This window comes from Lepisosteus platostomus, chromosome 3 (assembly GCF_059453375.1).
Source record: "Lepisosteus platostomus isolate fLepPlt1 chromosome 3, fLepPlt1.hap1, whole genome shotgun sequence".
NCBI classification, from domain to species: Eukaryota; Metazoa; Chordata; class Actinopteri; order Semionotiformes; family Lepisosteidae; genus Lepisosteus; species Lepisosteus platostomus.
The window spans coordinates 65,871,722-65,885,611 of NC_142613.1; the positions used below are offsets into that span (position 1 = coordinate 65,871,722).

The window sequence follows — 13,890 nt, forward strand, 5'->3', positions numbered from 1 at the left end:
ACATTTAAGAAGCTTTGAAATTCTTCGGGATGAAAATTTCTATATAAACGCAAGGAATTAGGATGATGATGTTTAGTTTGGTGACGTTAGCATGGGTTTAAACATTCATATGTTTCAGTGCTGCTTTTTCACAGCATGCTTCTTAATGGACCCCTTAATACGAGCTTCTTGCCTTGCTTCATGTTTTATTGTGAGTGCACTCACTTTTTTTTAGAATAATATCAGCTGTTTATTTTTTTACTATATTATTTAAAATCTATCAAAAAGATCCCTCTTGTCCTTAATCTGAGGAATTGAGGAAGCCCTCCAGATGTGACCAAGTTCAACATATTGTGCAACCCTTCGTTTCTGCTCTATGAAACATTCCTCAGACAAATTTGAGAAGTGTTTTTGAGGAAACTGATCAAATAAAAAAATATATATAAGAAGAAACAGGACTCCATTACAGATATGGTAAAAATGTTATGCTGAAGAAATAAAATGAAGAAATGAAAAGGTTCATCAAATGAAATGTCGATTGCAAACATTTATTAATATCCTGAGTCCATACTCATACAATGTGAATGTATTCAATAGTATGGCTATAGCACACTGAAACCTGTAAATACTGGTGCTTAACCTACAATGCTTTGAGACTTGGTACAGCGGAAAAACTCAACCTCTCTTTAAAGCACTCTATACTGCATTTCCCCATTTCTCTTTTTGCTTGAATAAGCCTGTACTTTCATTTCCATTTGTATCCTCTACTTCTGGTGTCTGTTTTATGAATAGTCACAACATCTATTTTCAATTAAAACAGAGTTGGGAATTTTAACTTTTCTGTACATGACAAAGCCTACAGTAATGCTAATTGTCTTGCAGTGTTTTGTCCTGTTATGAACAGTTCTACACACACAGCTTGAACACAACTGATTTTTCTTAAATTTAATTAAACTCATTTAACTAAAGCGATTCACATTTACTGTATACAGCTGTGCATTTTGCTAACCTGTAACTGTAGCCATGTAAAAATATACACTTCAAAGACATTAAAAACATAAAAAAATAACCTTTTTTCTTTGGAAAAGAAAAAATGAAGAACACAAAGAATAATTCTGGTCTTTCTACTATACTGTAGTAAATAAACTGAAATATTCATATAAATACCCAATAAAACTGTTTATTTTGTGACTGCAATAAAGTCAATATAAAACTGCCGTCAGATAAATTGGAAACTATATTTGAGGTTTTATATATCTATTCTAATCATCATTAAACCATAAGCCACATTTGTTCAGTAAATTTGGTCACACTGTATTTCCAAATCAGGGTCACCATGCAAGATGAAAAATGTGCTTTGCTTTTTTCCTTTCCTGTTACATTAGGGATTCTACCTGTTTTGATGTGGTATAATCATTTAAATTTAATGGCATAACCTATTTTCTGGTTTCACTAAAAGTATCTTTACAAATACTTTATGTTGGCACAAAAAAAAGGAATTACACAGCATGATAATGTCTAGTGATACATGTACCTTTTCACTAATTATGGCACTGCTGTGATACAGCAAATGAATTTAGTTCCACTTGAAAACCTATGCCGACATTCTAAATTCCTAGTGAAAATTGTATGGTCCACTAGGGAGATTAAAATTAAAATGGATTGAAAAAACTTTTGAAATGCTCTATTATACTAGATATATTTAAACTCCATTTTAAAAGTTGGAAGTTGTGTGGCTAAAAAAGTTTCAATTTTAACACATAAAAACAGAAGTAAAAAAACGTGGAAAAATAAATCAAGCTTTAAGAGTAAGTGGATGCTTTCCCTATAAATGAACAATGAACAATTTTTAAAATTAATATTGCATTTGAAAATAGGTAGTCATAAACATTTAGATTAGTTCCAGAAGCACACATTCTTGTGTTGCGAAGCTGCTGTGGCCAGGCGTAATATTATGATGATGAAGTCAGTGTAATGCTTGCCAACAGAGTCTGTTTGCAATGTGAGAACAAAGCGGCAACTGTGCAGCCATATTGGTATATATGTGTGAACAGCAGCATGTCAGGTGAACACTAGAAAAAAAAATGCTATCCACATTTGAATTTAACTGGGCAAAATGGTATAACACTTTTGACCACCGTATTAAAAAAGAGACCAGAAACATGCCAGTGATAAAATAACTTATCCTCCTTTGTTACTTTTGGTTTGATAGATTTTTTTCTGATCAGCTGTGAAATACAATGTGAAGAGAACTGGAAACTATGTAAAAGTGCACTGAATACTGAGAACAGGTGTCATTTGTTTACAAAAAGGTTTGGGGAAGTGTAGTATGAGCGACTCAGACATGTTACTTGATAAGATCTTAGGATTTTTGGATCAATTAGCTACTGGCAACCAAAAAAGCTAAATGGTCTGAACTGATCTATCTTTTGTAACCTTTCTTATTACTACTACTATGGTAACAAAGACTGAAAAGAACAAGACAACAAATGTTGCTAGCATTAAAAACCCTATTCTACTAACTTTATTTTGCTATGATTGATAGATGAAACCAAAAAGTAAACAAACTCTGAAACCCTGTCCAGTGAATAGACTCTGTTCAGATGCTGCGCAGTCTGAACCTTTTTTGATATTTTAAATTCAGGTACACATACCACAGTTTTGTCCTTAATGAATTAGACAGGTGTTGTGATAATTTATTTTTTAATACACTGACTATCAATTTAACAGCAATTAAAAAGATTTCTTGTGCACTAAAGATTACCTGTGAGTTCAATACATAAATTTTCACGTTTCACTGCCTGTCCTTTTTTTTTATAACAAATTATTTCCCAAAGGCTTTTGCGATTGTTGTTCCAAGAGGACCATACCAGACAAGACAGGGATTCAATTTTATATTTACACAAAATGTCCCCTAAAAAATACTTTTCACAAACTCCTTATGATGTATAGCAAATTAGTGTCTTAAGGTCATACCGTTTCAAATGATCAAATCACTAAAGTCTTGTGCAGAAGGTACACATTTTAAAGTTCAACCTAAAATAAATCTCACAAACTTGACAATGAGTTCCATGACTGTTTACTAAACCAAAATCTAGGCAACAACTATATTAAAAAAAAAGATAGGAGAATTAACTCAGTTTTCAAACCCACTTTGGGTTTAATAAATACATTTATGGAACACATTAGCAAGTATGTGGTAGCAGGTATTTAATATAGCATAATTACACTATTTTTTCTCAACCCAATCTTAATGGTTAAAGTACTAAACATCTCTTAAGCCATAAGAGACATTCCTAAATGTGGATATCTTTCTCAAGATGATTTTTATGCATGGGTGCATCAAAATATTTACACGGCGGTTTGGTTCAAACGACAGTACACAAAATTTAATATTTTTGCATTGGTATGTGGTACATTTCTCTACCCCTGAGTAGCTCTATAAACCTTGTACCATTTAAAGAAGTGTACCATACATAAATTCTTAGCAGTTATCAAAACCTTTGTCACAGCCATCTGTTTTCGCTTGAAAGATAATGTATTATGTTTGTCAACAGTCACAGTACAGTACTACACCTTAAATAGTTGCAATAGCTTTGTATTGACTAATCTCTTTGCTGCTACAGTTCAAAACTGTTCGTTTAACAACACAGCAGTAGATTCTGCTGTGATCTAGTTTCACTTTCCAGACAATGCACAATATTCGTAAAGGGTTCACAACAGTCTTTTCTTTCTTGGCATGGTTTCTGGAGTGCACCCAAACACAGACATAACTTTTTTTCTGAAAAGCATCTTATTTCATAAAAATGAAAATTGTAGTAAAATCTAGTTCACCAACATTTAAGAACTCCATAATTTACTCAAAAAAGACTGGCTAGAACCAGGTGTGTTTCAGGCCTTTCTTCAGATACACAGTCACTTATATTCCATTTATTCTACTCCCTCCATGTAGTCTGCAGAGTTACTGAACTGTGAAATGCTGTGATCCAGAGTTAGGTCTTCAAGCTACAAGAGATAAGAAACAACATTGTAGATAGATACTATCCCAAACTAAATGACAGAAAGACACAATTGAAGGTCCAGAGATAATACAGATAATTCTGTATGGGTATAAATATGACTTTCTATATAGCCATAGCTACAAAAGTCTGATCTGAGCATGAACAACAGGTTAGGTTACATCTACACTGAACATAAACACCCTTGATGGCATGCCTGTGACCAGCTTAAATTTTTTGTACTATGCATTTTGATATGTAAAATGTTTCATTTAAATGTGCATCTTTAATAAAAACAGTGCTTTCTGGATCACAAACTTATTCAACAAAATTAATGCCTCATGAATTTCTCCAACATGAAAAAGATTAGTATCTAAACTTCTACAGAGAATAATGACTTTAGTTTTTTTTTTTACTTTGTCCAAATAAAACTCTGAACCACACAATTTTATAGGTATTCTGTGCTTTTCATATAGGATATAAAAGCTTTTTCAGAACAGCTATTTGTAATTCCTCAGATGTCAGAAACTCAAGTTAAATAGCAGAATAATTAAAATTATACATAGCCCAAGAGGAATCTTATCTGTTTTTTAATCCTTCTCGTGTGAAATCTCTTCCGGTATACTTGCAACCAAGTTCCTCTGTTAATATAATAATAGTACACCTCTATTGTGGTAAATTGTGCTGACTTTATATGAACTTCCCCTTAATTCAGTATTTGTAAAGGGGTGTGTGTTCCTTTTAATTTATTTCCCTAAAAATTGTCAACACTTTCCTAACATTGCAATGATTTAAAAACATGCCTGAATAATGCAGACTATTTAAAATAACCCTACATATTAAAACTGCAATATGAATAGATTACTGCTGAATTCATCACCTGTTAGTGAAGGTAGAATGGTATAGTTTTTACAAGTGAAGAATAGTGTTAAATGTTAATGTGTTGCAGTGAATTTTAATACAATCAATTATACCTTGTCAGTGGTACTGAAATCTGCCCCTTCGATGGAGACCTCCTCTTCGATCTCTTCTCCAATGCTTACCTCACTTTTTGTTTTATCTGACTGATGACTGGTGCTATTTGAAAATGCAAAGAATAGATCTAGTTACAAGGAATAATATTTTTATCCTATAATTGTACTTAGAGATCAAGCATATTTGTATTCCACTGTAAATAGCAGAGTATACCACACAGAGAGATAATTAAGATATCATCTGCTATGTTTTCCAAATTGAAATAAAGATTTAAAAACAGGTATTGTAGTAGGTATACCGTATACCTGTTAAAATCATCATCATATTCTTCATCTTCATATCCTGTGAACAGAAAAATAATGTAGTAGAGAACATTAGATATTAACATCACTATATATGCCCGGAGGACAGGCAAATATTGAGCTTTGAACATCCAGAGATTTATTTTCTTATGGAATTTTTATGTTTTTCTCTATTCTATGCCTGATGGTTACACTGTTACACTTATGAAACATCCCATTACATCATTTCACCCCGTTACACAAATTCATGTTGATTTATTGTGTTGTACATAAACTGTGTAAATAACTGTAAATGTGCTCTATGATAACTTGTTGTGAAGGGTGCTATACAAGACTAAAACTGAATTGAACCGATTGACAGTGGTTGGCTGGCAGCACAATACACTGTCATAAAAACTGGAATGTGGAAGTTTAAGAATCTTAAGACAGAAGATAACTGGGAAAAATTTAAATATTCAATTCAATTAAAAATACTTTATTCATCTCAGGAGGGCAATTTAAGATTTATATAATTTAGTTTAATTTAATATAAAATTCTTCACACCACTTCCAATAATTAGAAAATACATCTCATACATTAAAACAAAGCATATCTGAACATTATTTTGTCAGAATGTAGTTATGCAAAGCTGCCTTACATATTCTTGTATTATAGTTGGAAGTACAGAAACATTCTTCATACAGTGACATAGGAGGTACTGATGTTTAAAATCATTTCTACAATAATACCCCAAGATAGGCAATGCACTGTTGTAGCATAACAATAGTCCAAAGTAGATAACACGAGAGAGGAACTTGAATCTGTACCTAATGGTGAGGCCGATGAAACCGATGAGCAGGGCCTTGTAAAACCAGACATCAAATACAACCACAGCGAATACGATGACACCACTTGTAAAACCACACAGATACTTTGTATTCATAGAAAGTGGAAAGGCAGCAAATATGCTAACATCCACTGTTAAGTCTGTGACAAACTAATGACAATACACAGATTTGAATATTTATCAGTATATTATATATGCAAAGTACAAAATAATTATTTACTGGATTTACTGGATGTACTGTTGTTAAAACTGATAATTGTGATAAAAGCCTGTTGTACACCCTATGATGAAGTCTCTCATAATCTCTCCATTTGCTTCTTTCATCATTTTCATTATTCCAGAAGATATAAACATTTTTTTGTATATCCCCACCCATTACTGTTATAATTAATATCAATATTCACATTGTGTATTAGGTGTGTTTTGTATATTATCTATTGTGGATCCACAATGTTGTCCTTATCTCCTGTCTGTTGTACCATTATGTGTCAGGTTAGACCCTGACTCACCTCAGTTTACATAGAGACTCGCCTGTCTTTCAAGAGCCAGGACTGGAGCTGAGGATATTTAAGCTGGCACGCAAGGTATAGCAATTGAGTTTGTTTGTTTGCATTGAAATAAAAAATGTAGTTGTACTATAGTAAAAATGCAGTTTGTTACTTCTGTTGCATGTTAAGTCTTTTCACTTTTTTATATATTCTTATTTTGCACAAGAGCACTAGAGCAAATAGTCATGGAGTCTTGTGGCTTACATTTCATGTCTTCAATCATCAGCCCTGAACTTACAGCCAAGTGAATTTATTACAATCACGAGGTCACAAAAAGTTATTATATGATCTATGAATATATTGCTACTGAAAACCACATCATAAAATGTGAAATACAGAACAAACACTAAATACTCCATTCCCTTATTAAATGAATATCCCGTGGCGATTCTTTGCTTTACTGCATTCTAGTTTGCAAATTGTGGTCCTGTAAAATGTTGGGCCGTGTCCCGTTATGCACACTTGTGGTCTTGCGGCCTTCATAAGCGCATTCTCGCTCAAGTCTACAACAGCTTAGGGCATCCCGTTGCTAAATGTGTGTTTCACAAGGGCGCTCATGAGCACCCCTAATGCACCATTCTCTGAAGTCCACATCTGAGCAGACTCCACTGAAATTAATTACCCCCAATTCTTTGTGGAATGTTAAAAAAAAATTCTAAGGAACATGACTGACAATCTTACGTGAGGGGTAGTGTTTCTTATAGAAAAGTAAAAAAAGCCATATCAAAAGCAACTTACCTAAACCAAGGGAACTTATTTTGTCATTTGTTCTTGTCAAGTCTTTCAATCCTCTGTCTTTTTCATTACCTATAAAAAATAAAAAGAAGAAACACATTCTAATAACTTAAACCCCCTTTCACTCCTTTCACAACAAATTTTATACACAACGGTGGTATCATGCCATCCCACTAGTGAAACAGGTCTATCCAAAGTCCAAATTCTTAACAACTAAAAATAAATGATATAAACTGTTAAAATGCAAAACACCAGTCATGCACTTTTTGGGGAAGGCAGTAAAACAAAATACGTTTTGAGATATTGAAGACAAGACTATGGATATTTTTTTAAAAATCAGTTCTGCTTCACGATCCCTGATGCCTTCTTGGGACACTAACAGGAGCTTGACTAGTCTAGAACTAAAAGATAACTAGAAGTTATCTTTTTTACCTTGTGTGTTCTCCTGTGTCACCCTGGTAAAGTATCAGTCCTCCTATTCCTACCATTACACTGTGCTAAAGTAACAGTCTTTCTATTCTTACCATTACAACTAGCTAACGTACCAGTCCTAATCTCTATTCTTACCACTACACTTACCATTCCTGTTTTCTGAAATTGGCTTCAGTGGTGCTTCCCCATCTGTGGATCCTAAACTTGTCTTTAGAGGAGGTGCATCTGACAAAGAGGTGAGGCTTCCAAGTGGTTTAGCAGAGTCAGTTCTCCTAGGAACAAAATGTCAAATAAATCATAAAGTGGAAACTCACAAAGCACTCAGAGTTGACATAGTTCGAATGTAGACATTTTTCCCAGCCCTAAATCCCTTGAAGTCTGCATTTATTAAAATGAAAACCTAATAAGCAGAATCATTTCAAGGCATGAAGCATTCTTATGATGGAGTTGCAAAAATACGACTGGAAAGAAACAAATCAGACAATACACTTGCATGTCAGACATTTCCAAAGAGTTAACTGACAAAACAGTCCAACGAACAACATTGTATGTGAACACTCTAAACTGGAAGCCCACTGAGAGATCAAGAGTGGCAATTTACCATATTAAGAGGGAAAAATGAAACCACTAGACCTTCCCATACAATGATGTTTAATCAACTGTGAACACACACCTTAACACATTTTATTTTAATGTCCAGCATTGTTTTTAAACAGGTTTGATGCACACAACAAGCAACTGTTGTATGATTTTTTTTAAATTTTCAATTCAGTCAACATCTCCTGTAATTCTAATCTTTTAGGGGATCTTTAAAAGTGTTGTAGTTGAAGTTTGTATAAATTGCAGTTGTCCCTTCACATAATATAGTACTACACAATTATCATTTTTCTTTATAATGTTACCCTACTACATTTTCTAGCTAAAAGCTGAGTTAATGAGACAAAAATATGCTTTTTGGTATACACTGCAATAATGTATTCAAAAGCATTTGGTTTTAAGCTTGCCTGATATTTTATAACATTTGACTCAAAGATAATAAATGTGTTAATGTCTTGTTCATGTTTTGTATAGTATATAAACAACTATACTATTAGAATTTTTTCTTGCTGGAAAGCAGATGTTGTGTATGATCAATAAAAGCAAGGGCTAACGTTTTTGTCAACACTGCATGTGCAAGTCAGAGCAAAAATAGCTTGGATTAATTCTAAAGAGAGTAAAAGACCAGGGATCACAAAACCAGAAAACCACCGACATCACCATGTCTCTTTTTATATGTATTTTTGTATGTATTATATTTTGAACCTGGTTTGTACATGGTGGAGATGGAGCCTTATCTCCCACCATGTTCCTACCTTTTTGGCAAATAATAATTGAAATAATTTGAATCTATTGTTTTGGACAAGATGACTGCTCTCCTATATAGATCAGCAAATCACCCTACTAGCAAACCATTCCACAGCTTTTTGAAAAGGAGAAGGCGGTGTTGACATCCTAGACTGCTGCAACAGGAGAGTACTTAAACACTCATATAACTGTTTAGCAATTGGCTTCTATATTGGGCTTTGCTTTGGGTAAAACAAACAAAAAATGAGCACAAGAAATGAATACCCCTGCAACAAAAAGCATCAAGTAGGTAGCTGCATCAGAAAACGTCAGAAGAGAAACACAACGTTGAGAAGAAAACGTGTTTCTTTTCTTCTCTTTTCAGCATGGAATAAACTTTTACTTATTCCTTATCTGATTTGTAGGGTTACTGGAGGAATCTGAATGTGATGAACCAGATGAATTCCCAAGCAATGCATTTGCTCTTCTGGAGGAAGCAACAAGCCCATAATGTTTTTTTCAGGTTTTTACAGTACAGACTCCTACTGAAGGCAATGCCTTTAGCAAGGAGGTAGGCAGCCTGGCCCTGCTGTCTCAGTGGGGGGATCCAAGTTGCACTTCTAGTCACATTACTAGTCTAGAAATGGCCTGCAGGGTTTCTTCTGTGTGTTATATACATGCCGAGGAAGAGAACAGACTGTACTGTTGTATGAAATGTCTTCATAAAGAGTAAATCACATTTTAGAGCAACTGGAAGGTAGGGATAGGCATTGTCATATTATACTAGTTCAGGTGGGTTGCTGCATCAGCATGCGTAGTCTGCAAAGGAATAAGTAATAGGTTTATTCCATGCTGAAAAGAGAAGAGAGAAAACACAACATTTTGGCCGTGGAGCCTTCTTCAGGTGTGAGAAAGACAGGTCAGTAAGCAAAGGTAATGTAGCATAGGAGAACAAAAGCTTCTATAAACATATGTAATAGACTCTCTTTCCTAACATGACATTTATGGCGATACAACAGATTAACTATGGCTGTACTAAGATTATAAAAACCTTTGGAGAATGACAGTATTGAGAGCATAACAGAAGCAAAGTTTTGTGTTTTTGTTAGACCCATTTAGTCTTAGGAAAAGGACTTTTCTGTAAAAAGATTAAAACTTTTTTGAAACCTTTACTGTGCTGCACTGCAGCTTCTTGCAACTCTTCAAGCTCAGTGCTTAAGGCCTTTACCACTTGATTCTTTGCCAAATAATTGCAATACTGACTTGGCTGCAATCAAAAGACCAGTCTTCATGCTACAGTAAATTTGGTGGGGAAGCTTGATTGGCAAAACATCAATTTCTGGGATGCACTAATTTAGAGAAAACACTCTCACAATGTGGCAACAGTTTTAAAGTGCCAGGGGTCCTATGTCCTTTTGTTACATAAAAAAACAGTAATACCTCCTTTAGATGCTATGTGTCCATTGCAATGAGGTAGATCTATATTTGAGGAGATGAGCGAGAGTAGCTTTAGACTGTAGAAGGCCTGGACTCAGAGACTGTAGTATCAGCAAGGATTTTTTCCTAGCAGAAGGGTCTAGACAATCCTTAGGTTGATAGTGAGCTGGGGGCTTTTTTTTCATGATATATATTTAATATTTTGCGAAGGAGTATACATTAAGCACGAGATGGATACATTTGATTTCACAGTAAGGGTGCAAGTTTTTTTATGGTTGAAAAACAATCTACACCGTTTTTTCACAAGTTTTAGAACCTGTGATTAAACTCTAGCTTGTTAAAGAAAAACAACTGACCCCCTATGTCTCACCTCCCATCTAGGCTGTACCTGTTATCATTTTCTGCAAAACGATCCTCTGCATCTTCATCAGTGTCACTGTTTATAGCAGAGAGGCTGACCACAAAGACATGTAGAGGTTAAGAGTTGAGAAACAGAATTTGCATAGAGAAAAAAGCACAACAGATTGGTAAAGGACACAAGGCAAGCAGAAAGAATGAAAAAAAGCCTTAAACAAGAAATAAGTTCTAAAAATAAACTATTTACTCTTTCAAATTTCTGCTTAAATCTAAATTCTTTCTTTTAAATAATTTTAAAATACGATTTTTTTAATTTATGGGGCTAAACCAGTTCCCCATAATCCAAATTGTATTATAATAGCCAATTTGTGTCAAACCAATCAAAGCCATGTTCCACAACTTCCTATGGAAACTTTGCAGGACAGAGATGTCAAGAACATTGAAGGCACAGAAAATGAAAGGGCCATCTATATATGCCTTGCTAACTTCCTTAGATTTTTTCAATTTACTCCTAAGTGGTTGCTACATCTTCCACCAGAATACTGGAACACGTGGAATGACTAATATTACTGCTTTTATTATTCGTCTAAAAGACTTCAAGAAATGATCTAAGAATGACTATGCTCTGAAGTGTACAGTACACAATTTAAATACTATGTGTTTGGTTTTAAAAAGACACTGCATGCACTTACTCATTCAGGCTACTGTTCTTCTTCATTTGCGAAAATAAAATACTTTTGTCCTTTTGTGGCCAGTTTATTCTTTTATGGTAAAAGAAGACAGAAAAGAGAATGGAAGCAGAAAGAACAACATATGTAAGTACCACAATGTAACTGAAACTAAAAGAGGACAACCAAAGCATATTAGTTTAAAGAGAAAATAGTGGCAGCGTTCCTAGAAACCACAAGAAACCTCAATGTCCTTTGTCCTTGATCTCCATAATCAAAACAGTCGTCAGTTATCAGCATCTAGAATCCTGTTTATATCAACAAGCAGGTTATGTAATAAAACCGTTTGTATTTTTTGGAAATCTTGATATTAAGAAGGTAGCCATGTCACATAAATCAAAAAACTATGTAGGTATCAAATAAAGAAGTGGTTTGGATTAACACTTAGCTTTTAATCTTAAATTTCCATCTTAAAGTGAAAATTACAATACACTCCATTTATTACCTTATAAAACTGAAAAATGTAAAGCAAGTCTTGCCTTGCCCATACTTAACCAAAACATAGGAATCAAGTCCTTTCAGTATTTTCTAGGAAAAATCAAGCTGGGCTTCTTTAGTCCACTGATGTATATCTAATGACGTACACATCAGGACTTCCACAAATACATGTAAAATTATTCCTAATTAAGTTAACTGATCCAAAAACTGAATAATCAATGTTCTCAACTTTTGTATTCAATATATATTACCAAAAACAACACAAATATTTGGGGGGTTCTGTATCAACGGAGTTCAAAGTTCAATAGCACAGCTTTGGAAAAAATAGCTACACTTTCAATTTTACATATGTAAAAATGAAGATATACAAAGAAATGTGTACTATTTCGAAATATACTATTATAAATTGAGAAATTAAAACCACAATTACATAACTGTTCATAAAAAATAATATAATTGGCCCCATCCAATATTTGTGAGGCTCATTTCGTTCTGTGAAATTGTTACCGATTATTATCATAGTTATATTTGATACTGCATTGAAGGAAGCTGGCAATTTTGAAAGTAGGTGTCATTTTTACTTGGGTACATTTTTAAAATGGGGAAAAATACTTCCTCAATCTTAAATGTTATCAGAATTCATCTTCTGTTAATTGCTGATATTTTTCTTCTACAAATAGGCTTCAATCATACATTTTAACATTGAACTCCAACTACTTCTAAAGGCATAATTTCCCTTAATTTGTTGAAGTGCGCAATTCTTTTAAAGTATGATTTTTTATAAGAGTTCAGGTGGGTAGCTGCGTCAGCATGCGTAGGCTGCAAAGGAACAAGTTATAGGTTTATTCCATGCTGAAAAAAAGAAGAAAGAGAACACAACGTTTCGGCCGTGGAGCCTTCTTCAGGTGTGAGAGAGACAGGGCAGTAGGCAAAGGTAAAGTAGCGGGAGAACAAAGGTTGGGAGGATCCTCTTGATTGGCCTCTCTTTCTGTCCCCTGCTCCCGCCTCTCACTCCTCCTCCCTCTCAACCTTTGTTCTCCCGCTACTTTACCTTTGCCTACTGCCCTGTCTCTCTCACACCTGAAGAAGGCTCCACGGCCGAAACGTTGTGTTCTCTTTCTTCTTTTTTTCAGCATGGAATAAACCTATAACTTTTTCCTTTTTTATAAGACTACAACTGATTTTATATTAATAAACTGATCTATACTGATTTATATTGCAGTTTTGTTCCTTTCTGGCTAACATGATTGTGTCAGCAATTGTGCTAGGTTCATGTTATAGGAGTTACCTGAAATTAAAGTAGAAAGCCAATACACTATAGACTATGAAAAGATCATCTTCATTAAAGAATTATTAAAATAGGCTCCTTCTTCCTACTTCTTGAGTCAAGGAGCTAATTGTAAGAACATCAGTGCATTTAATTGTAGGTTTCGCAAGCATCTAACATTAACTGCTTAGCAGCAACATGCAAATTTACCTGTGCATTATGCAAAACAAGGCCAACATACTTACTCTTTGGGACTAATGCTCATCTTGTTTTCAGGGACACTTGTCCCTGAAATACTTTTATCTGCCATGGTAAGACTAATTCCAAAATGCAGCAATGATAATGAAAGAAAAAAGAAACAATAATAAGCTTCCTGTACTTTCCATAACATACATATTTGAAAAACAATATAAACAGTGGACTATATCTGATGTAATTATACACTTTTAAAAAGGTTTTACACAATTTAATTAAATTTCACCATATTTTTTGCAGATTTTCTGCTCTTTCATTAAAAGTAAAGTACATTGTTCAAATTATCTTA

The 13,890-nt window shown here is 34.0% G+C and overlaps 1 protein-coding gene across 8 annotated transcripts in view; it reads right to left on the reverse strand.

Annotated features, from left to right (window-relative positions):
* Positions 1 to 511: 511 nt before the first annotated feature.
* cep43 (centrosomal protein 43) overlaps positions 512 to 13,890 on the reverse strand; it is a 34,488-nt gene continuing 21,109 nt past the window's right edge. For 3 of the 8 annotated variants that reach the window (XM_088626503.1, XM_088626504.1, XM_088626500.1), the window contains 8 exons: positions 13,592 to 13,663; positions 11,606 to 11,674; positions 10,927 to 11,010; positions 7,944 to 8,068; positions 7,368 to 7,436; positions 5,258 to 5,294; positions 4,952 to 5,054; positions 512 to 3,984 (listed from right to left, as the gene is read on the reverse strand). In XM_088626503.1, coding sequence (XP_088482629.1) covers positions 3,910 to 3,984; positions 4,952 to 5,054; positions 5,258 to 5,294; positions 7,368 to 7,436; positions 7,944 to 8,068; positions 10,927 to 11,010; positions 11,606 to 11,674; positions 13,592 to 13,663 — 634 coding nt within the window. In that variant the 3' untranslated portion in view covers positions 512 to 3,909. The remainder of the gene's footprint in view (positions 3,985 to 4,951; positions 5,055 to 5,257; positions 5,295 to 7,367; positions 7,437 to 7,943; positions 8,069 to 10,926; positions 11,011 to 11,605; positions 11,675 to 13,591; positions 13,664 to 13,890) is intronic. The other 5 variants (XM_088626502.1, XM_088626506.1, XM_088626505.1 and 2 more) reach the window with 5 other exon arrangements.